This window comes from Ambystoma mexicanum, chromosome 7p (assembly GCF_040938575.1).
Source record: "Ambystoma mexicanum isolate Mex_15411 chromosome 7p, UKY_AmexF1_1, whole genome shotgun sequence".
In the NCBI taxonomy this organism is placed as follows: domain Eukaryota; kingdom Metazoa; phylum Chordata; class Amphibia; order Caudata; family Ambystomatidae; genus Ambystoma; species Ambystoma mexicanum.
The window spans coordinates 9465091-9490883 of NC_090939.1; the positions used below are offsets into that span (position 1 = coordinate 9465091).

General features: G+C 41.3%; 1 protein-coding gene across 1 annotated transcript in view; it reads left to right on the forward strand.

Annotated features, from left to right (window-relative positions):
- Positions 1-25793, forward strand: part of PDE9A (phosphodiesterase 9A) — a 543111-nt gene that overhangs the window by 453575 nt on the left and 63743 nt on the right. Inside the window, exons 17-18 of the mRNA XM_069635653.1 lie at positions 463-591; positions 23155-23250. Coding sequence (XP_069491754.1) covers positions 463-591; positions 23155-23250 — 225 coding nt within the window. The remainder of the gene's footprint in view (positions 1-462; positions 592-23154; positions 23251-25793) is intronic.

Genomic DNA, 25793 nt, shown 5'->3' on the forward strand with positions numbered 1-25793 from the left:
TAGTACACTATGCCCTGGAATAAAGGCTGATTGTCCCAGAGAAAGTTTGATAGGGAACAGTGGAATCCCGGAAATAAATAGACAGCACAGTTGGGCCCGAGACCGAAATTCCAGTGTGTCACATGACAAAGGGTGATCGGAAGAGTGGGATCTGGTAAAAAGGAAGATGGAGAAGAGTTGAGTGCACAATAGAGAGTGCAGTGGACCCCAGGACAGGGGGTGGCAGAGAGGAGTGGCACCAATGACAGAGTAGAGGGTGTACTAAGACACAGGTGAAATAGATCAATGTGGCTCTGGTGTGAAATGAGAGTGCATTCAGGATAGAGGCTAGACTGTGTTCCAGGACACCCCACTAGAGGTTGAAATTGGAGGCACTGTGAGTATCAGAGATATGTGGAAGCCTCACTTTCCCAAATGTTTCTATTCTCTGAACAGTCATGTTTGAGTGCCTCTCTTCCGCAGAGTGACCGAGAGAAGTCGGAGGGGCTTCCAGTTGCTCCCTTCATGGACCGGGACAAAGTCACCAAACCCACCGCCCAGATCGGATTCATCAAATTCATTCTCATCCCAATGTTCGAAACAGTGACCAAGGTGAGCTGCATCCAAGGCTACTAGTGCCCTTAACAAAGGTGATCTAGGCTTGTACTATTATTGGCTTTATTCAGGCTAAGCAGGTCCCATGCTGCTGTGACTGTATTGGGGCAGGTGTTATACTATTTGAATCAAAGAGGGGTCAAAAGGGTCCAGTGTCAGGTAAGAGGAACTCTTTGCTATGTTTAGGGCATCAACACATGTTCACGATATTAAAGATCACTGGGTTCCATCTTCGCTATTACGAACCGGGACCGTTGAGGTGAGCTAGCATATGCTGCTAGTGTCAGTGTCCGGCTTGACTGAGTTCCACAGGAGCTGATGCTGGCCCACAGACCCTCACCAAGAGTTCACCTCTCAACCCTAAAGTGAAAGCTGAGCTGAAAACTCCAGGAAAGGGAAAGGGGAATTTGGATAAAATAACAACGGAGACACTGCAGTCCTGCAACCTTCTGGTAGGCTCTGGTATCTGTAGTAACAAACACACTTGGTTAATTATACATCAGTGTAAACCTTTTCCTCTAAATGATTCTTTTAAAACAACTCTAACTTCTTTACCTCTTATACCTCTGTTTAGAACTTAGAGGTTAATTGTCTGTAGAGAATATCTTGAAAACTTTTGTAATGTTTCGGTGTATATTGTCACTAGCCATTCCAGTCTCTTTAATATTCTGAAGAAGATGACTCTTGCAAACACCTTACAACCTTAGATATTCTTCTTTGACTTTAAGTTCACTTAACTCCATAAAATTTACATTTCCAAATGCTCTTGAGAAATACAGTTTTTCTTGAAGTATTGAATTCTCACTGCATTCATGCGATTAACACACGAAATCACAAAACGTGAAAAAATTGTCCTCGCGCTAAAAATTACACGAGCACTTTAACAATTACATGCACACGTGAAACACGCATTTTTAACAATTCACGCGCACGTGAAACACGCACACCTAAACAATTCCAAGCGTACAGTAAACACGCGCACACTTTGAAAAAACTGCGCGCGCAATCACCAACCGAAACATGCACTAAAACTACTTGCGCTCAGTTAATATGGACTTGCGCTCTATCGCAATCCTACACGCGTTCTCTTATGTAACATTGTGCACGTGAAAAATATACACACGTAAAAACTACTCGCGCTCAGTTAACATGGACTCGCACTCTATCGCAATCTAACACGCGCTCTCTTATGTTATGTCGCTCACGTGAAAAATATACACGCGCCAAAAACCACCCGCGCTCAGTTGATATGGACTCGCGCTGTATCGCAATCCAACACGCGCTCTCATACGCACGCGCTCCCAACGACATTGCTGAAGTCATGAAGATTTGCGCGCACGTTAAACAGTCTTGAAACACTTTTCGCACAGTTTACAACTTTAAAACTTGCGCGCACAGTCTTTTCAATTGTTTTCTCCTTATTGTAAATAAACTGTAAATGTTCTTTCTCTCAGTAAGCTATAAAGTTCTAAACTCTTTAAGTTTCTGATAAACAATGGAAGTTCACTGTGAAAATCTTTAAGCTTTTAAAAGGAATAATCCCATCTGATGTCTTCTGAATCTCTCTGGCTCAGCAAACGATTTTCTTACTTCTGTAGTAAATCTTCTGAATTCTGAAAGGCCTTACTTAAGGAGCTTAACTAAAACTCAACCGGCCACTGAATTACTTTGGATGAAAGGCAGTTTAGAATCTTGCTCACCTCCCAAGAATCCTACCATTATCCTTTCCACCAATCAGACAAACCAAACATAGCATTGTTCTTCAAACCAATCAGATTAAGTTTCTTTCTCTCCATCTTGACTTGGGCAACCACAATGTTAATTCTATGTACATACTCTTCCTATTTACTACTCAGCCAGCCATCCCCTGACAGTACCCCCTCTTCAAAGCCCTGTCCCAGGGACTGGCTTAGCAGGGAACTTTCTGTGAAACTGTCTTATTAATTGAGGAGCATGTACATCAATCTGATTTTCCCAAGATCTTTCTTCAGGCCCGTATCCCTTACAATCAATAAGATACTGAAAGGTACCTCTAACAAACCTAGAATCTAAAATTTTCCTAACTTCAAACTCTTCTTCATTTTCCTCTGTATAAACTGCTGGTGGTGGTTTTCCCAATCTAGTTCCTAACACACAAGGTTTCACTAAAATGATGTGAAATGTAGGATGACTTTTGATACTGGGAGGTAATTTTAGCCTGATTGCCACTGGATTTATTATTTTTTCTATTTCAAATGGACCAATAAATTTCGGACTAAATTTAGTTCTTCCCTTTAGACGTAGATTTTTTGTGGACAACCAAACCTTTTGACCCACTTGATAATGTGGTGCATTTTGACGTTTTCTATCAGCAAAGGTCTTGAACTTAAATTTACTTTTCTCCAAAGTTTCCTCTGCTGTCACTAAACCATCCCTAATACTAGTCAATCGATGCTCAACCTCTGGATTGGAATACTCAGATGGTAACACTTCTTTCAAAAATCGCGGATGAACACCATAATTACTGTAAAAAGGTGAATAACTAGTAGAATCCTTGACAGAATTATTGTAGCTAAATTCTGCTAACCAAAGAAGATCCACCCAGCTCCCTTTCTCCTGCCAAAAAGCTCTGATATATTTTTTTAACTCCTGATTTACTCGTTCTGTCTGACCATTGGTTTGTGGATGATAACCTGAAGAAAGCTTTATCTCAATCCCCAACTCTTTACAGAAAGCTCGCCAAAACTTAGAAATGAATTGTGACCTTCGATCTGATACAATTTGTGTTGGTAACCCATGGAGTCACACCACTCCTTGCAAAAAACTCTTTGCCAGATTCCTTGCAGAGGCCTCTCCTTTCATGGGGATGAAATGCCCTGCCTTGGTCAGTAAATCCACTACTACTAATACTGTAGTGCAACCTTGATCTTTAGGAAGATCTACAATATAATCCATAGAGATTGTAAACCATGGACTAGGAGGTACGGGTAATAGATTAAGTAATCCAGATGGTTTTCCTCCTCCGGCCTTCACTCGAGCACAGACTTCACAAGTTTTCACAAAATCTTCTATATCTTTTTTCATGTCTTTCCACCAGAAATTCCTTTCCACCAATTCAATTGTCTTACAAATTCCAGGATGACCCACCAACTCTGATTCATGACATTCTTGCATAATTTCCTTTTGCAGTTCTTTACTTGGAAGATAAATTTTCGAATGGAAACATGGGAATCCATCAATTAAATGTCTTAAAGAATCCTCCACACCCCAAGATTGAATCGCCTTCTCTGGTAACTCCCTTCGAATTTTCTCAAGAAGCAGGTTCTCTTCTTTAGTAGTACTTAGAATAAATGTATCTTCTGCAATCACTGGCTCAGGTAATAACTGATGTTCTACCTCATCTGACGAACTTTGTCGAGATAAAGCGTCCGCTTTACCGTTTAACCATCCTGGCTTGAAGGTTATTACAAAATCATATTCCGAAAAGAAAAGCAACCATCTAAGTTGTCTTGGTGATAATGTTCGAGCATATTTCAAAAATAGAATATTCCTATGGTCGGTTAAGACTGTTACTGTGAATCTTGCTTCTAACAGATAATGCCTCCATTCTTGAAATGCTTTCTTCATAGCCAGGAGTTCTCTATCAGTAATCGTGTAGTTCATCTCAGCTGGAAGCAGCTTCTTGGAAAGATAGGCCACAGGATGCAGTTGTCCAGTTTCAGGATGCCTTTGAGAAAGTACTGCACCAATTGCTGTATTGGAAGCATCTGCTTCAACAAAAATGGTTGGGAAGGCTCTGGATGTAATAAAATTAGTCCTGATGTAAAACAGTTCTTCAGTTTTTTAAAAGCCTGATCCGCTTCATCCTTCCACTCAAATTTTTTTTATTTTTTTTATTTTTTTATTTTTTTATTGTAACAATTAGTTTTTTTACAAACTTTAATTACAAAACACAAACAATCACATCACAATACACTTCATTAGATGATTAAGACACACATAGGTCCACACATACATATGGGTTCAACCAATACTGTAACCGGTATGCTTCAAGATGTTACGGGGCATCTCCCTACTCCAGTAGTTTTTCCAAAAAATCTATCACTGCACAAGTTAACATCGCATTGTTTCCAGTTAGCACCCTCCACCACCACTCATCCATATTAATGTTAGGTGATACAAATCTGCCCAAAAAGCAAATTCGTTGAGTGGTTATTGTGGGACATTCCATGATTAGATGTTTTAATGATTCTATTTCCATTGTACAGAATCGACATAGATTGTCAACGATCTTCGGATCTTTTCTTCTCCACAAAACTTCTTTGGTTTTATATACATTTAAACGCAGCCTCAGAAACTTGTTCCGATGCCATCTGGAAGGAAATCTTGATAGATATCTTGGAACTTTGTCTAGGCAGTTACAAGACATACCTAAGTTCAGGGATGAAGACATTGACAAACGCTGTTCTTCGTTTAAGATCCAGTTCCATTGCTGTAACTTTTTCTTTGCGAGTTGTGGCATTGTTATTACCATTTGCCATGAGATGTCAGCTATTTTCAAGATATTCCTGATTTTATTTGCCCAGGACAAGAGAATTCCTCCATGTGGATTTTTAGTCATTGATTCAAATATTTTGTACGCTGGAGCAATTTTTGATAGCTGCATCTTTCGTAAAGCTGCAATTGATTTCCATTGAATTGTTCCATGTAATGGTTCCAGGCCCAGTTCATATCTTATTGCAACAATCGGGGTACTGCTTGGAAGTCGCAATATTTTCTTCCAAAATTTGCCTTCCAAGATGGCCCAAATTCGATGGTCAATGTTCCAACCAGCTTCCGCCCCATACGTTATTATGGGAATTACTTTTTGTATATAGAAGGTCAGTAGTGGTTGGAGGGTAAATTTACCATATTCAAAATGCAGCTTTTGGCCTTGTATTGTCAATATGGACATGCAATGTTTCAATTCTGCTACCCATACTGAGCTGTTTATTTGCACGCCTAAATATCGGATTGTTGATACTGTCTCAATTGTCTCACCTGCTACAGACCACTTAAACTGGTTGACTTTCTTTTTTGCTCCTGATGTTATTTGCCATGATTTTTGTTTTCTTCGTATTAATTGCAAGCTCATTTTCTTGAAAGTATGCAACTAAATTGTTCAAGAGTCGTTGCAGACCAATTTGGGTCAAGTCGAACAACACAATATCATCTGCGTAATATGCCCAGCTGATCTCCTGACCATTCACTTTGGGTGGAAATCGATGAGTATTTTCCAGATTGCCTGAAATATCTGAAATTAATAGTTTGAACAATAGGGCAGCTAATGGGCACCCCTGTTTAACGCCCTTAGAGGTTTTTATTTCATTAGTCAGATTTCCTGTAGCATCCAAGCAAACTCTTGTAGTGGTATCATTATGTAACGCGATCAATGGTTGAAGCAAGGCTGGCGGGCAAGACAATGATTGTAGTTTCATCCATAATTTATCACGGTTTATAGTGTCAAGAGCTTGACGCATGCCTATAAAAGCTATAAACAAGTTCTTTTTATTTTTCAATGCGTCAAGCTTTAATAGGCTTAGTATCAACAAGTTCACCTCCGTTCCTGTATCTTTAGTAAAACCTGTTTGTCTACAATCCATTCGCCCAGATGCCTATGCCCAAGACGTTAACTTTTGTTGCAGACATGTTGCAAATATTTTTCCTATAGTGTCCTGAAGGGCAATAGGGCGATAGTTGTTCGGATCGTCCCTATTACCCTTCTTAAAAATAGGCACGATAACAGATGTTGTCCACAATGCTGGAATGGTTTTTGATGTCGATATCAGTTGAAAAAGGTTCTCGATGAAGTCAGCCCAAAGTTCCATTTTTTCTTTCAACATCACATTTGACAAGCCATCAGGGCCTGCCGCGCGTGAGTTTTTTAATTTTTGTATCAATGTCAAAATTGTATCTTTTGATTCAACTACATCCCAAGGTTCTGTACAGACCACATTTACTTTCTCTATTTTTCCCAGTTTGCCGTTAAAGACTAGACTGAAGTGCTCTTCCCAGGCAGATGCAGAAATACCATTCGCTAGTCTTGCATCTAGGCATAGTGATCCTGTATTCAGGATAGACTAAAAATCTTTTACTTTATGTTGTACAATCAACTTCAACATAAGTTCTGCTCTTTCTTGATCTCTTATTAATTTAAATGATTTGAGCCAGTTTCGATATTTTACCTTTCGTTTTCTGATTTTAATTGCCATATCACAGCCTCCATTTTTTTTCAAAAGTCTTATGTCTTTGGCCAATTGTTTTTTTTCCGAGCTAACCAGCGCACTGAATACATATTTGTTAGTTGGACAAACATTCTTTTGCTGTTGTTTTTTCATACAGAATTGTTGCAGCAAGGGAGAAAAGTTTATTCTTGTCGCTAGATCATTAGACGAGTTCTTTAAGTTTTTGCTCAGCATCTGTATTTGTTGATTGTTTATTTTTAATCTGTTAGCTCCTTGATTTATCTCAAGTGGACAGTTATACGTTAGTTTTACACCACACCTTGTCATTTGTAAGGTCAATACCAGTGCATGGTGATCGCTTTTAGCTGACTTATGTATATCCAAATGTTCAATTTTCGACCAATGAAAAGAACTGATCCAAAAATAATCTATTGTTTTTTTACAGCTCTCTCGCTGCCATGTGAAACTAGGTGGAATATCACTTTGTACTCTGCCATTTACCATTTCGCAGTTTCTTGCTTTTAGAGCTTGACTCCAATAATCACCTCTTGTCAGCCCTAAGGGGGCTACAGATGAACTTACTTGCCGATCTTCATACCAAGAATAATTGAAATCTCCACAAATTATTATGGCAAGATTTGAGCATGTTATTAAACACTGATCGATGATTGTTGTGACAGCGTTAATAAATTGTGCTGTAGATATCGTGACAGGATTCCAATATATATTTATCAGAAGCAGACATTTCACTTCCACTTTTATTTCTGATTCCATCACCAGCAACGTTCCTTGAACATAAATGTTTGGATTATATATTTCGATAACTTTCCATCCATAAGCATTGTTAACAAGTGTTATTAGCCCCGAAAATGGCCGTCCTGATCTGTTTTTACCAGCTGCATTTAATAATATAGTATAACCATCTTTTATTGGGGTTTCACGCAACCAGGTTTCCTGTAGAAATATTACAAAATTATTCTCCATGGGTAGTGACCATTCTTGGAATAGATGATTAAAACCTCTGGTGTTCCATGAGATTATATCACACGATTCCTCTCCACTGAGAAATGCAAGTTATGAGGTCTGCCGAAAGTTTGCATTTCCTCTCGAGTTTTTGTCATTTCTTTGTAGGTATCGCACTTCATTAGATGATTTTGGTGACTTCAGTTTAAAGTGCTGTTTTAAAACATCTCTTCTATATTCATTTGAGGATAGAGCGCTCGCTGATGACAAATTACTTATTTCCCTCCGGTCAGTTTGCTGCTTTTCCACCTGGATGTCAAAACCATAAGCTAGAAGCTCATCCTTTGCAGCGAATAGAGTTTTTTCTACTGCGTACGATTTTATGTGCAGGAATATTCTATCAGCAACATCCTCTGAAATGTATTCCACAATGACAATATCATCCGAAGTAATTGTCCGAAGTGATGGTATTGTGTGCAATAAGTGCATCAAATTTCTTCGGTTCAAATTGATGTCCTTGTCATCAGGAAAGAGATTTTCTACTCTAATCTTCCAGGTCTTTGTTTTTTTATCATCAGAGGACCCTGACCTCATATTATTCTTGAGTTGATTTTGAATCTCCATTTGAGCTGAAGTCATTTTTGGATTAAACCTATGGCTATTTGAAGATCTGGCTTGATCAGGCCTTTCTGCAGTGTCTGCTGTCACATCTTTAACGCTTGGATTTGAGGCAACCATCAAGGCTTTCATTCCTCCATTCCTTGATACTTTTCCTACTCCAGGCTCCGGGACTTTAGAATAAGCTAAATCAGCAGGTTCCTGATTATTAGGTCCACCACCTGTGGTCACACTAGCTTCTTGAGCCATCTGGGCCTGATGCTGCGACCCTCTTCCACCAATAGAGCTCATAGTATTATCTGATTCGATGGAATATGTTGAAAGATCACATAAATCAATTGATTCGTCTTGTCGCTTGCTGATCTCCAAATCTGAATCAATTCTGGCTCTTTTCCTTGAATTTTGTATTTCGGTAGCAGTTTTCTGATCAGCTGCTTTTGACACTTTGGATGGCACATCAGTTTGCTCTTGGTGTCTCATCTGTAATTTCTTCATTTTATTACGGTCAAATAGCCCCAGTTTTTCAGGAGTAGGTAGGTTTCGAACAAATTGCTTGGTATTAGTTGATTTGCGTTTTGCACCTTTTCTTGCAGCCTTAGATGTTGATTGTACATCTTTAGGTTTATTTGAATCAAGACGCTTTTCCTCCAAATTCTTCGCGGAACCGGTAAAGATTCCAAAGGATGGCTGCTTTGACTCACTTGACGCTCTTTCTTTAGTTGACTGCTTACTCAGTTGGTTAGCGTCAGTTACCAAAACCTCCCTTAATGTTTTAGTGCTTACAAAGTCATTTGGGAATGAAACATGACTCACCACAATAGCTGGAACATTTATAGTGGGAGTTTCGATTTGCTTCTTCCCAGAAACAGCAGGACCTACAGCTCTATCAGGGTTTGGCACATTTGATATTTCACTCGTAGCATTACATGACACAGTTTGTGATCCAGTACTTTTAGCAGAAGTTAGAGACCGAGAGGTAAGTTGAGTGGGATGTGTTCCAAGCTGCCCACTTTCCTTATTGTCTTTATGCCTCAGCCATTTCATGCATTCAAGAACAGCATTCATAAGGGTTGCGTTATTGGTGTGCGCACTTGATGCTAGATCACCTAGCCGGTAATGCCATTGCGATGAAATTTCAGCTTCTCTTTCGGTTCGAGACTGTAAGGTATTGTTGTTTTGTTCAAGTTTTTCCAATTTTTGCAGGATGGTAGGCAGTTATGTACCTTGTTCTTTTATAGAGTCATTTAAAGACTCATACAGTTTCGTAAAAGGGATTAGTGCTACAGAAGTTGCTGCCAGCACATTATTATGTATTTGAATGCCTGCAGCCACTGATAGACTTGCTTTGTTGTTCCGTTCCATGTCGTGATCATATGTTTGAGCAGGGTCAATACTTGGTTGTGTTATGTTAGAACTCATACTAGTGTCCAAGTGCGACTGAGGGACACTTTTTGTTGCCAAACCTATAGACGGAGCTTCTAGTAAGGTAACATCATTGCTCAATGCAGCTTGATTTTTTAAAATCAATCCCTTCGCCAGAGGTGTACTTGTCTGGGTCTGAGTCTTTGTTCGCAAATGTAGGATTGATTGCTGCAACTTTCGCAGCTCCTCGTCGCCCGTTGTAGGTTTCGACTGAGATTTTGTCTGTAATTTCGAACTGAAGCTGTTTATTAGCTTGTCTTTTATTTGTTGACAATCAGCTGTCAAACGTTCCGCTAAACGTGCTTTGCGAGCTACTAAATCATGCCCTGATAGTTTATTCAAGTTTACTGGAGCTGTTTGACAATCTACTGCTAATCATTTCTGTGCAGGAATGACATTCACAAGTTGCGAAGCAGTACTTGTTGGCTGACATATCTGACTATTACAATGTTGACGAGCTTCAGTCAGCATAGCATTTTTGTGCACCAGAATGTGTTTTGTTTTGTTTTGCAAATCTCTTTTAGCTTCCATTGTTTCATCGGAATGCTTTTTTGAAAGCTCTTCTCCTTTGGTTTCAGTCTTCTTCAAACTTAGACGAGGCAGCACATTTATTTCTGAGAGCAGCATTAAAGGCTTTTTGCTTGTCCTTTCATTTTGCAAAACATGCAATTTCGGAGCGTATATTACTTCATTTTGAAGAACAGTGTTTCCGCATAAATTCCTGTGCGGACCTTGTAATGACATACATTCGTCTTCTACTAGAAGTGAAGGATTAAGTGGGGGGTTAAACACGAACGTGTTCAGCCTCTCTGAATCGGTGGATACATGAATTTGGAGAAGCTCGTGGTCTGTTACATCAAAGGGTGATAAAAATTAAGACGTATTTATTTCTATAGCTTTATCCCCCATAGCCTCTTTTGACTCAAAAACGCAAGTGAAATTGACATCCTTATCGACAGGGTTGCTTTCTACAGTGTTTCCATTTGAAGTCACTGCTGCTAATGTTTTCTCATTTGCCGCTCGTAAGTTGGCTTTATAGCATGCAACTGGAGCAGCATCTATTAATGGAGCACCTTCTGTTGTTGCCACACAGCCATTGTTTATTTCTTCTACTACCAACTCAACTTGTGGCAGTGTTGATATATTTTGAGCACATTTCCATGCCGCCACCTGTATTCCATTACCGCTAACAATCGTTTTTGCTAGGGATTTTAGCGAGGGAACACCCTCGGTTGAGGTCAGTTTCAAATCTTCCGAAGAAAAATGCAAATGTTTATTCATCACATTTCCGCTTACCTTGCTGCTAGTAACCGGGGCACTTTCATTGCTGCCTTCCATCATTCTGTCATTAGTCACGTGTCTTTCTTGCAGCGTGCGTTGACGAGTGAAAGGGCCAACCATACTCCAGACGCCTGGACGGTCTGGGAGCGGACTGGGACTCTCCTCGGGACTCCGCGCGGCGCTCGGCGCCCGCCAACACCTTTTAAGGTGGAGTCTAGAAGCCTCAGTCAAATGTTTAAAGGGGCCAACATGGTGAAAAGCACACAAAACAAACGCAGGTCGTTGCTGCAGCTCCTCTCTTGCAAAAGGACTGGGGCAGACTGGGACTCTCCTCGGGACTCCGCGCGGTGCTCCGCGCCCGCCAACACCTTTTAAGGTGGAGTCTAAGAGCCTCAGTCAAATGTTTAAAGGGGCCAACACGGTGAAAAGCACACAAAACAAACGCAGGTGGTTGCTGCAGCTCCTCTCTTGCAAAAGGACTGGGGCAGACTGGGACTCTCCTCGGGACTTTCATTCCTTTTTTCAATAATTTGGTGATGGGAGAAATAGTTTGAGAGAAGTCTTTTATGAATCGCCTGTAAAAATTCGCAAAACCCAGGAAGCTTTGAATATCTTTAACACAAGTTGGAATTGGCCACTGTTCTACTGCTTTAATTTTCTTCATGTCCATTTCCAAACCTTTGGGAGAAATAATAAAACCCAAAAATTCCACTTCTTTGGTATGGAATTGGCTTTTTTCTAATTTAGCAAATAATTTATTCTCCCTTAATCGCTGTAAAACTTTCTTAACATGTTCTTCATGTTGCAGTAGATCCTTGGAATAAATGAGAATGTCATCAATGTAAACTACTACAAAAATGTCAATGAAATCTCTCAACACTTCATTTATAAAAAATTGAAAAGTCGCCGGGGCATTGCACAATCCGAATGGCATTACTTGATATTCGAAAAGTCAAAATATTGTTCTAAATGCTGTTTTCCATTCATCACCTTGACGTACCCGCACCAAATGGTATGCACCACGAAGATCTAGTTTTGTAAACACTGAAGCTCCTTGAATCTGGTCCAACATCACTGAAATTAAAGGCAGAGGATATCTGTTTTTAACTGTAATTTTATTTAATGCCCTATAATCAATACACGTCCGTAGCGTACCTTCTTTTTTTGGAACAAAAAATAGTGGAGAAGCTGCTGGCGACTGAGAGTGTCTGATGAACCCCTTAGCCAAATTTTCTTGGATGTAATCTTTCAAATGCTGATTCTCTTTCTCAGTCAGGGCATAGATGCGACTGCAAGGAATGTGAGCTCCTGGTTCTAAATCAATTTTACAATCGTATTCCCGATGAGGAGGTAATTCATTAGCTTCCTTTTCACTAAACACATCATTAAAATCTTGATAACACTTTGGTAATTATCCTATTACAGCCCCAATAGAATGTACTATGGCACCCAATTTTACCAAACCTTCCACAACTTCTGAACAACCATCAGACTCATCTTCCTGAACCTTTTCCTTAAAACAATTTGCAACACAAAAAGGTGAATCCAATTTAACAACTCTCCTTCCCCAATCAATCTGAGGATTATGATACGTTAACCAAGGCATCCCTAATATAATCTTCAACTGTGGAGTATCTATTAACTCAAACACAATTTCCTCCCAGTGCCCTCCAATTTCCATCCCCAATGGAATTGTTCCATGTGTAATTACACCTGAAGTAAGTTGAGAACCATCCACCGCTCTTAATTGCTCTGGTATATTTTTTACAATGTAAGGCGCATTCATACCTTTTACCACATTCCAATCCATGAAGTTACCTGTGGCTCCAGAGTCTATTACTACTGGACCACTTCCCTTGAATTCCTCGTTTATATACAAGGATACATTCAATGTAATATGTGGTACGGCAGCTTGAATGGTATTAGCCACGTGTTGATTTCTGGAACTGTGAATAGATGAAGAGGTTTTCGGACACTAAGGGCATTTTCCAACAAAATGTCCTGATCTGCCACAATATAAACACAAATTATCCTGCCTACGCCTATCCTTCTCATCCTTAGTTGAAGGACCTCTCACTTTATTTACTCTCTCAACATTCCCAGTTCTCAATTCTTTATTTACAACCTCTAATCTTCCTTTCTCGACTCTAGGGAAAACTCTGAGTTGCTCTACACTTCCTCTTTTACGCTCAGCCTTGCATTCTCCTAATCTATAATCAATTTGTATGACAAGATCAAGTAAATCTTTACATGAAGTGGGTCTATACACAATGGTGGATAAGGCATATTTTAACTCTTCTCTCAAGCCTCTATAAAACAAAGATGATTGTTTCTCCTCTGGCCAATTGCTCTCTAATACTAAGGATCTAAACTGTGTGATGTAAGACACTAAATCTTTATTTCCTTGTTTTAACTCTAATAGTTCTCCATCCACTTCTTGATATAACTGTCGTCTGTCAAACATTTTATTAAATTCGGATTTAAAGGCTAACAGATTCTTTAGAATGGGATTCTCTTTACCAACTAATAACACTGACCAAGTTGCCGCCTCACCAGTAAGGTAAGACAGATAAAAGCTATTTTAGTAGCATCTGTATTAAAGGCTTCAGGTCTACATAGGAAATGAAGTTCACACTGGGTGAGGAAAATTTAACATTTCTTGGCATCTCCCCCAAAATGTTCTGGCGGTGCTAAAGGGACTGGACCTAAAGGTCTATTCAAGCTCCCCCTACTTCCCTCCTGAGAACTCGTTCCTTCACCCAAATCCTCTCTAACTAACACTGGTAATTCTCTACTTGGACTCTCAGAAACTCTTGACTCCAAAGAAATGTCCTCGCCCCTACGGGTAACTTTAGAATTTAATTAATCAAACTTGACTTGTAATTCCTGGTTCTCTCTTCGCACTGCCCTCATCTCCTCCTTTAGCTCCGAAAATATGTCCCTTAAGGAATTTGCTAATGCTTCTGTGGGGTCCATATCAGCTCAGGTGGAAAAATTATCGTGGGACTTTCATCCTGTCAGGGTCCGGCTTGACTGAGTTCCACAGGAGCTGATGCTGGCCCCACAGACCCTCACCAAGAGTTCACCTCTCAACCCTAAAGTGAAAGCTGAGCTGAAAACCCCAGGAAAGGGAAAGGGGAATTTGGATAAAATAACAACGGAGACACTGCAGCCCTGCAACCTTCTGGTAGGCTCTGGTATCTGTAGTAACAAACACACTTGATTACTTATACATCAGTGTAAACCTTTTTCTCTAAATGATTCTTTTAAAACAACTCTAACTTATTTACCTCTTATTCCTCTGTTTAGAACTTAGAGGTTAATTGTCTGTAGAGAATATCTTGAAATCTTTTGTAATGTTTCGGTGTATATTGTCACTAGCCATTCCCGTCTCTTTAATATTCTGAAGAAGATGACTCTTGCAAACACTGTACAACCTTAGATATTCTTCTTTGACTTTAAGTTCACTTAACTCCATAAAATTTACATTTCCAAATGCTCTTGAGAAATACAGTTTTTCTTGAAGTATTGAATTCTCACTGCATTCATGCGATTAACACGTGAAATCACAAAACATGAAAAAATTGTCCTTGTGCTAAAAATTACATGCGCACTTTAACAAATACACGCGCACGTGAAACACGCATTTTTAACAATTCACATGTACGTGAAACACGTGCACTTTAACAAATTCACGCGCACCTGAAACACGCGCTTTTAAACAATTCCACGCGTACAGGAAACACGCGCACGCTCTGGAAAAACTATGCACACAATCGCCAACCGAAACACGCGCTAAAACTACTCACGCTCAGTTAATATGGACTCGCGCTCTATCGCAATCCTACACACGCTCTCTTACGTAACGTCGCGCACGTGAAAAATATACACACGCTAAAAACTACTCACGCTCAGTTAACATGGACTCGCGCTCTATCGCAATCCAACACGCGCTCTCTTACGTAACGTCGCTCACGTGAAAAATATACACGCTCCAAAAACCACCCGCGCTCAGTTGATATGGACTCGCACTCTATCGCAATCCAACACACGCTCTCATACGCACGCGCTCCCAACGATGTTGCTCAAGTCATGAAGACTTGCGCGCACGTTAAACAGTCTTGAAACACTTTTCGCACAGTTTACAACTTTAAAACTTGCGCGCACAGTCTTTTCAATTGTTTTCTCCTTATTGTAAATAAACTGTAAACGTTCTTTCTCTCAGTAAGCTGTAAGCTTCTAAACTCTTTAAGTTTCTGATAAACAATGGAAGTTCACTGTGAAAATCTTTAAGCTTTTAAAAGGAACAATCCCACCTGATGTCTTCTGAATCTCTCTGGCTCAGCAAACGATTTTCTTACTTCTGTGGTAAATCTTCTGAACTCTGAAAGGCCTTACTTAAGGAGCTTAACTAAAACACAACCGGCCACTGAATTACTTTGGATGAAAGGCAGTTTAGAATCTTGCTCACCTCCCAAGAATCCTACCATTATCCTTTCCACCAATCAGACAAACCAAACATAGCATTGTTCTTCAAACCAATCAGATTAAATGTCTTTCTCTCCATCTTGACTTGGGCAACCACAATGTTAATTCTATGTACACTACTCAGCCAGCCATCCCTGACAGCTAGTGGGTTTATCAAAGAGGAGCTAGGTCTTGCTACTGGTGGCTTTATCAAAGGTGAACAACATCAGTGGTATTGGTGACTTCATTAAGAAGCCCTACCCAAAATTATTATTGTATTATTAGAGTATTTTTTGAGCACGGACCAAGCTTTGGAAAGCAACAGATCACTTTACACATCATTGGGGAAGGAGACAGTGAGGGAAGCACAGATTCAAGAGAGCGGGGAGCTAACAACAGGGAAAGGGGAGGGGGCAATTTGGCAGCAAGGGATCTACAAGTAACCAGAGGACGACACAGGGGGGTTCAGTTTGCCTAGTGTGAGGTTGGGTGGGGGGTGTGTGTGGTGTTAGGGAGGTGCCATTTCTTGACGTGGAGGGTCTTGAGCTCCTTCCTGAAATGTAGAAGCAAAGGGATAAGTCTCACTTTGATAGGGAGGAGGCGCCAATTCCTGGCACACAATGAATAAGTCCCCAGTGCAACTCTTACATGTTTAAAAATACTAACACTCCAATTTAGCCTTCACATGCTTTCCAAACACCCCTGTGCGCCTGCACAACAAACACAGACAACACAGACAACAGAGCCATCACCGTCGCCACGCCTGTCTGTGATGGTTGTAATGTCTGTGTTGTCCGTGTTGGTCAACTGCGATCTCCCATAAATTTGAAAGAGCTTGCAGTGAATATATTTGGCATAAACGCTACTTCAAAATACATTTCTGCAGCGCTATATAAAAGGTGTTGCCTATTCCCTTTGTCAATGTCTTTTTCTTGTAAGCGTGTGCATACAAGTTCAGGCCCTATGTGCATATGTATCATTTTCATTTTGTCACTGTGGTTACTTTAATCAGGGCTCGCCACACCTATTCACTTTGTCACGGGTCCACAATTAAAAACCACACCACACAAAGCACCTATAGCATGTGTGCACAGCTGTTTTCCTAGAACCAAAATTGGTGTGCACTTTCTAAATACTTATACATGTCTAATACCCTCTCCAACCAAAACAAATATTTGTTTTAAAATAACAAATGGGTAATGAAATAAATCTGTGGCTGCTTTAAGCAATCTTTCCTGTGTCTATATAAATGCCCTGTCTGTTGGGTTTGCCAATGGCTTTTTTCTTCTTCTAAAAACAGGTTTTTTTAACCTCATGTGTGTAAAGTCAGAGCTCAACATCTAAAAAAGGTTTATTTGCATAAAACCACACAGCTTGTCACATTATTGTGTGTGCTGTGTCAGCACTGTATGTGGTGATAGACCCTAGCCTAAGGCTTTCATTTTACACAAAGAATGTCCCACTCCAGGAAACTTCATGAACCAGCATGACATTTTTATAAGCTTGAATGACTGAAAAGCCCACATGTCAAAGACCCTCTCCAGCAAAACAACATAAAATGCAGATTAGAAAATGACCTAATCCCGCCAAGCAGATTCCAGAGACGGTTTTCCCATTTCCATGCACACTTTAACTTAAATATATAAAAATGCAGGCTAGCAGTTAATCCTGCTTGCAGCTAAAGAATATACACATTTTGTTTTAAAAGCTCTGTTTGCACCATTAAATAAAAATACACAGGGATAGATTATAGAACAGGAACTTTTATAATGGTTTTCACATCTAGTTTAAAGATTTTACACTTTTAAAAAATGGTGTTTATTTACAAGCTTGCATTGAATACATGAAATCAACTCACTTTTAAAAGTAGAATGCCTCTTTCGACATCGGACTTTAGAAGTCCTGAGTTCTTCAGTTCCAGCCAGGGCTCCACAGATCGTGCAAATCTCCAGAAATCCACAGCACTGTTCTGGCAGGCTTCCAAACCATGAGTTTTAAAGATATCCAACCCCCCCTTCAGCAGAACACCCCCCCATCCGGCCTATTTCACATGCAGGCTGCTGCAGACCTTTTTAAACCCCTAGTCACAGGGAGTTTACAATACAATGGGTCATTCAGATGCCCTTTAGAAACAACAGTCACATTCCAGCTGAAGATTACACGCCTTGGGGCTACGCTTCCTTTACAATGAATGGGGCTATGCAAATGCAGTTTAGTCATACCAGGCACATTGGTGGTGCGTGATTACAATAGCCTCGTGGCTTCATTGCAAGGTTGCATCATTCTGATGTGGCTTCATATAATTTCTAATACACAGAGAAACCAAACTTGTAATTGGTTATTTATAACACGCTTAATACCCAGAGGTTTGTAAGCACGGACCCGGGGTTCGACACTGTGTTGTCCCACGTTGTCTTGCTTCAAAGGCGAGCGCGTTGCCCCTGAGCTATCCGCCCAAGCCTTAGCTGAGTCAGAGCACCGGCCCTTGGGTGTGTATCGTCATCTGTGAATTCTCTGCCATGGTGTGGCATTTTCATAGATAAAGACAAGCTGCAGCAGTGTTGCTGTGAACACTGTGTTTTGCACACCAGGCAGAATGGTAGAATCCAGTGTCCCAGCATGTTGCATGCATTTGTCTGTGTTCTTATAGCCCTAGAATTAGATATTCAGTTTTCATTTTGTTATACATTGTAAACTATATATATTCATAGGCCCTGTAAAAACATAGAGCAGCTTTTGCCATCATATGTTCACAATGCTTTCATGTCCTGCAACTTCATAATGCGCCTAAAAATTGATATATTTTTTTTTATTTTGATATCAAAATGTTTTGATGTCAGCCTATTCTATAAATCCGATATAATTTTGATATCAAAACATTTGATATCAAATTTGTCAATTTTGATATAAACAAAATGTGATATCAAAAACTTTGAATTTTGATATTAAAAATGCCCATATCATTTTGATATAAAAAAGTGATATCAATGATTTAGAACATTTTGATACAAAACATGCGATATCATTTTGATATCAATAGTTTTTTAAATTTTGATATAAAAAATTCAATAACTTGTATATCCATTTTTTGTAATTTTTATATTTAAAAAAGTCATATCAAATTTTATAATTTTGATATCCAAAAAATGTTGATATCAAAAATGTGTCATTTTGACATTAAAAAAATCTGATATCATTTTGATAGACAATTTTCATATCTTTTTATTTTATTTTCATATAACAAATCCGATGACATTTTGATATAAAAAAGGATATAATTTTGATATATAAAAATCTGATATCAAAAATGTTTGATATAAAAAAATGTTGATATCAAAACTTTTTGATGTCATACTTTTTAAGATTTTTTTTATATCAAACATTTATGATATCAAACCAAATGTTTTGATTGCACTTTTTTTTTATAACTAGAAATAATATAAAGTGTACACAAAATCAGTCAAAGGCTTATCAAAGGCCAGCTTTATATAACACCATGACATCATACCATCACGGTCAAAACCCACTCCTGCGTCATTAAAGCGTCACCAATACCTAACACTCGTCGGCTAACTCCTCACAACTCACTATGCCCTCGACCAAGCAACAGCGCACACGCACTCTCCCATATTAAAAACATTTTAATCTAAACTTTATATATAAATCATTTTAATATAAACTTTATATTATACTGATATAATGATACCCTTTAGACTTTTGATATCAAAACATGCTTCCTATAAAAATATACATAAACATATACATTTGATATCGTTTTGTTATCTTTTTGATATCAAACATATTTGCTATATAAATTAATATCAAAAGCCTATCAAAAGGGCAAGGACTAAAGACATAAAGGGGTGTTCCGACTTGTCAAAATGTACTTGAAGAGGAAAGGGGCCCCCATATACTACTAATACAGCCCTATTAGATTTGATGCCAGAGGGACTGCAGCAAGGACTCTCGTATGCAGATGAATAATTCAGTGCACACAGCTCAAAAGATAAAATGCACAGAAGCAAAGGTGTTGTGCCGGGAAAAGGCAAAAATCTGGATTCGTGGCATTTAAAGGGGTAACCTATAGAGGAGGCTGGCTGTTATTTGGGTTTACTTTTGAGCAAAAACGGGAAATTGTCAAGATATATAAAAATGATTGCAATGAAAGCATCAGCAAGTTTATGAGGCCTTTTAAGATTTGATCACATGTACAGTGCCTACTTAACTGTCAAGTGTCTTAGTGTTTATAATGCTAAGCTGTGCACCAGGCTGCTAAACGTGAATGAGATTTGGGGTCACTCAAATTGCTCCCATATGGAGGCCAAATAATACCTTGAAGAGAATACTAGGTCTCCCGCAAGGTAACCCTAATTGCGAAGTACCATTAGAGTTGGGTACCCCAGGTCTAGAAACAAAGGTTTGCTGCCTATTCCTGATGGTATACTTGGGGCTCTCTGTAACCCCGACATGACTAAGATTTGCGGGAAATAGCAGGGTCATCTAGAATGAACAAATATATTTGGTATGGGGAAGGCTGCACACTTTTAGGAAGTTGGGATTTTACAAAGCTGGAAGGTCTTGAATTTTACTATTTAAAAGGCCTCCTGAAGTGCAATGCACTAAAGCAAGGCAGGATGTGAGCAGAGCAAATGTGTGCACTCATCCCTCCTGGAAAATGCACGCCAGGCTTCGCATGGGTACAAGGAGGTGAATGATGTGATGATAGACTGGTATTAATGGCCCACTTGGCTATACCCCGTGAAATGATCGAAGGAAATGGCATAAGAGTTGAAGACAAGACATGTTATTGGAAAATTGTAGTTTCGTAGACATGTGCCACTTCTTATTGTTTTGCAAATATTACTCTACGGTACGTAGTAAAAGTGTAGGGCCGTATGTTATGTCATGTATTATTAGTATTATTATTAGTAATATTACGTTTTATTCTATGTGTTATCTTTGTTTATAGTTTATATGAATGTGTTAACAAAGCACTTTCAAGGCAATTCAATTATAGGCCTAGTTCTTAGATGCTATGAATTTTCACAGGGGTAGGTTTGAATTGATTCTGTGTTTTTAACCCGTTAATGGAGAAATCCGATTTAATAAAGAGTGAACTTGGGACTTGAAGGTTCATGTGGGCCCAGCGCCATAACATCTTCTCCCAGAGCCCGGGCTCAGTGTTTTACGCTTGTCTTATGCCAACAAGGTCTGTTGGGTGGCACATGGTGTGCAGTTCGTTTGAAGTGTGTTTCTTCTTTTACCAGGGTTAGCAGGGTGAGCCACCGGAAGCTAGAGGCCAAGCAAAGCTATTGGCCAGTGTCAGTCACCTCTTATTGTTCAAACGACTATGGCCTGTCCATTAAGCCGCGCAGGACTGCGATCCGTCAGGAAGCTCTTATAGTGTCACGGAAGGGTCCCGTTGAGCGAACCGAACCAACTAGCAAGAAAACCTGAACTTGGGGTAGGCCCGCGAGTGCATGGTGGTCATCCTGGACCTATGACACAACAGGGATGCACCCCATAAACGTGATAAGCTCCTTGGAATCCCTTTAAACAGACACCAAGAGCTGGAAGCAAGTGTACTCTTCTAAGGGGGGGTTTCTGCCACATTTATTTGCCCCTCTAAAATTAAATATTAATGAGCTGGTTGCAGCCTAGTTTAAACCCAAGCCAAGGTGTAGAGTCCTTCTTGCTTTGGAGCGTCATTATTTCTGCAGCTGCTCTTGTGTATGGGTGGAGAAACAGCGAGGCAGTGGGACTACCCTAACTCCCCCCACAATACCGCAGCAAAGGAGCCAGGAGGTTGATTCCCCGGGTGAACCTACTCACAAGCAGGCCGCTACAGTATTACAATGGTGAGACTCTAGAGTACCTGCCAAAGACATAACACATAAGACCAAGTCCCTGTTCCGTCTAGTCGGGCGAAAAAACCGCACACTGACTCAGGATCTGATGAGGATAACCCAGGAAGCATTACTCCATCCTGCTATTACATCGTGGGGCCGGAATGCTTCCTTGGTCGCTTCGGTTGCAGGGACCCACTCAGAGAATGTGCTCCCAGACTCCTCTGCTTCATATATGCACCCACTTGTTCATGGCTTTCAAGAGGGTCCCTTTATGTCAAAAACCCAATCTTTCACATGTGCTCACAGGCCCCACACATGCCTTCCCTCTACAGGGCCACAGACGGGAGGCCCCAGTGATGACATCATACGCATCACACCACTGCGCCCTCTGTAGCAGCCGCCATCTTGAAGGCATCTTGTCGCTCTTTTGGCACCTTTTTTTTAATTTTGATGTTTATTGAAATATTTTAGGAGTACAATAAATTGATACACATAGCTATAATTACATTATTTTAAAAAGAAACATTTCATAACAAGGAAGTGAAATAGAATGTAGCATTTCAGGGGAAATCACCTTATAAAAATGGATGCATGTACTACAAGCGACAAGTCAATAGACAGGACAGACACGATGAGAGGGAAGGGACACACACATTATAGACAATTCATGGTGCTTTGGACACATTGGGATTTGGACCAACATGTTGAGCACCAGCTGTTCGAACAATATGATTAAGAAATCCAGTAAAGGGAGTCCATCTGCGTTGAAATTTGAGTTGAGATTATTTCATTTTGCAAAACAAGATTCAATTCGGGGAGCAGAACGAAGTGAACTCCACCACTCTTCCATATCTGAGCCCTGGGCGTTTCCCAGGATTTAGTCATCAGGATACAGGGAGAGGGTAAATGACATTTTGCCATGGAAAGTAAAAAGGGGCACACTGCTTTTGTTTGTTTGGGATGTGCTTCCACTTAATGAAAATTTGCATAACACACAAGTACCTTCAACAACATGACCTTTTTTTCCATTTAAACCACTATTAACACCCCGCACGTGGTGCTAGGGGGCTAGTAGTTTTAATGACCTCCATGGTTTTGGAGGCCAGGGGGTGTGGTGTGTGTGTATGTGTGTGTGTGTGTGTGTGTGTGTGTGTAGGGGGTTGCCGTAGAGATGTTTATGGTACGGAGGGTAGCAAATAAGGGTTTGAGGGTGAAACATCCCACACCCAATTTAAAGGGTGAGGGTGGGCAGGGGATTTGTTTCCAGAGTGGTTCAGAGGGACGAACCCCCCCCCCCCCCAATTGTGACATTAGCGGATATTGAATGCTACACCAAATCAGCTGAAAGAAATTGGTATTTTTTGCGTCTAGTATTGGAACATATCACATGGGACCGTTGGAAGGTCTCGCCCAAGCTCTATACATGCCCAACCGCAAACATGTGTTGCCATATCCTACTGTCAGAAACAAGCGGTCGCCATCTTATCCCATCTGTACTTGTTACGGAGTATTCTGGTGTCTGTAGAACCATGGACATCTTCCTTAATCACAGGTGGACAGGCCCTCTCCCCTTCTGCACACAACCGCACTCCGTACAGAGAGGGAGTCCTTAGCCGCAGGCTCCAGTGCCATGCCAGAATGCACTGAAGATGCACACAGTGCACAATGTGGCATAGCCCAAGCACGCCTGGACACCAGGAGAAGCCTTGCCCCACAAGCAAACAGAAGTCTGAGCTCTAACTATATTTATTTTACAGCTTTTTCCTCAAATCAAAGAGCTGATGCTGAGGCCTCTCTGGGAGTCTAGGGATCGATACGAGCAGCTGAAAGAGATTGATGACGCCATGAAAGAGGTGAGCCTCCAGATCTGCGCCCCCCTTATCCTGCCCCTGCCTCTCAGTGCTCCGCCTCCCCCGCCTCCCTGCTCTCATGGGTACTTGAGTTCAATGTCATCTTCTCCATTACACATTTCCTCTTGTCTCTCTTCCAAGTCCCAGTGCTGTCCTTCATTTGTTTATAGTAAACTAGTTCAAAGCCACATTGAAATCCTACCTCCTCGCCGCTGAGTTACCCTCTTACCTACCTCTCATCGGCCTGCTGGCTAACATGTTCCCTCGCCTCTCACATGCCTCTGCCCCTCCCTTCCTCTGCCTCCACTCTAGCACTTCACTCATCATGGTCACATCCCGAGCACAGCTGGCGGTACCGCCTACCGCAACTTAAAAATGTCTCATGTTGATCGGCTTAACCTATGTACATCCGGTGACTGCTCTATTTACTTCCTACCACAACATGCTCAGAATGTCACTCAAGATGGCAAGAAGCTCGCTGCTTCCTGTCCAATCTGATATCTAATGTGCATCACTTTTTTCGATCAAAAGAGCATTGTTAGTCCCTGTATATATATATGAGCAAGAAGAGAGCTCACATCCAAGTCCACATCTCTGTGGCATTCAACAACTCGGCAAAAACTCTTTAAAATCTGCAAGGAGCTGGCCAATCCTGCTGCAGTCTCCACCTCTCCTCTTCCCTCCCAGGCCCTCTGCACGGCCCAGCTTCTCATTTCATCTCTAAATCCCAGGACATCCTGTCCTCTCTCTCTTCCTCCCCTCCTCCTTCCTCTACTCCCCTCTCTTCCTCTGGCCCTTCTTCAGCCACCTCTCCTCCCTCCTTCTCTGCCTTTCCCATGTTCTCCCCAGACAAGGTTTCTATACATGTCCGATCCATGAAAGTTTTGTCAAAACAGGTTCTCCCCTGTTCCTCCAAAACCATCAAAGACCACATTGACACCCTGGCTCTTGCTCTGGCTGACTTCTGCAATCACTCCTTCGCCACTGGAGTCTTCCCTTCCCCCCTGAAGCACTCCCTTGTGCACCCTCTTCTTAAGAAACCCTCAGCTGACACCTCCTGCCCGGCTAACTATAGCCCGATCTCCATCACTCCCTTCCTGGGCAAACTCTTGGAAAAGCTGGCCATCTCCCAGCTTAATCTTCACACTGAATCTGTTGGTTGTCTCCATAACCATCAGTCTGGCTTCAGAGCTGCCAAAAGCATGGAAACTGCTCTCCTGAACATCCGTGAAGACCTGCTCTCCCAATCTCGATATCAATACCCCCTGTGTCCTTATCTTACTTGATCTCTCTTCTGCCTTTGACACAGTCAACCATGCCATCCTGCTCAACTGTCTCCGTGATAAACTGGGTATCACCGATCAGGCCCTGGCCTGGCTGACCTCTTTCCTCTCCGATCAACCCTCCCAGGTCCAACGTGGGTCCTTCCTCTCCTCTATCTCTACTATGGTGTTCCCCAGGGGTCTAACTTCTCTCCCTGGCTGTGCAACAAATACCTAGTACTTCTTGCCCACCGCATTGCTGCTCTCTGCCCCAACTTTCAGTGCTATGCGGATGACACTCTGCCCATTTACAGGCTCCCTTCCGCCATCTCTTCTCCTTCTCTCATTTCTGATTGTCTGTCTGCTATCCAGGAGTGGTATGCCCCCAATAATCTCTGCCTTAATGCCAGTAAGACTGAGATTCTCCTCCTCGGCACACCTGCTCCCTCCTTTCCTGTCACTCTCTGGCCGGCCTCTCTTGGCCCTCTTCCTGCTCCCACCTGTGAAGCTAAAAACCTTCGGGTCATCTTCGACTCCACACTCTCTTTCTCTCCTCACATCTGTGACGTCTGTAAGAAGTCTCACTACCAGCTGTACCTCCTCAAAGATATTCTTCCTTTCCTCTCTTTCCCCCAGAAGCTCACTGTCTCCAGAGCTCTGGTTCTCTCTAGGCTGGACTACTGCAACAGCCTCTTTCTAAATCTGCCGACTTCCACTCTCCGACTTCTGCAACTCAACAAAAACAGGACTGCAAGACTTGTCCTTGGCCTCAAGCCCAGGGATTGTATCTCTCCAGGACTGAAATCTCTGCACTGGCTCCCAGTGGCTGTGAGGATTAAGTTCAAAACCCTCTGCATTGTCCACAAGGCCTTCTGGGGACTGGGGCCTCAATACCTTCAACTTTCTCTTCCTAAATATCTTTCTTTTCAAGCTCTTCGCTCATCCACCTCCAAGAAACAAGTGGGGGGTAGATCTCTTTCTTCGGCTGGGGCCTCCCTCTGGAACAGCTTCCCTGCCTCTCTGAAACTTGAGGAGAACCATCTCCAGTTCACTCCTCCTCTCCCATGCTGATCTCATAGCTGAAATTGAAATTGCACTGGTCACCTGGCTGGTTCATAGTCATAAAATCGAAAACAAAAAAGTCGAAAGTCAAAATATTTTTTTTTCGACATTTTGACTGCACACCCACCTGGCTACCCTCAGATCTCGGGCCCAGGTTCCCTCCCCACCAGTTGCACACCTGCACTGTCCCCCTGGCAACCCTTGCACTGAGGGGCTGTTTCT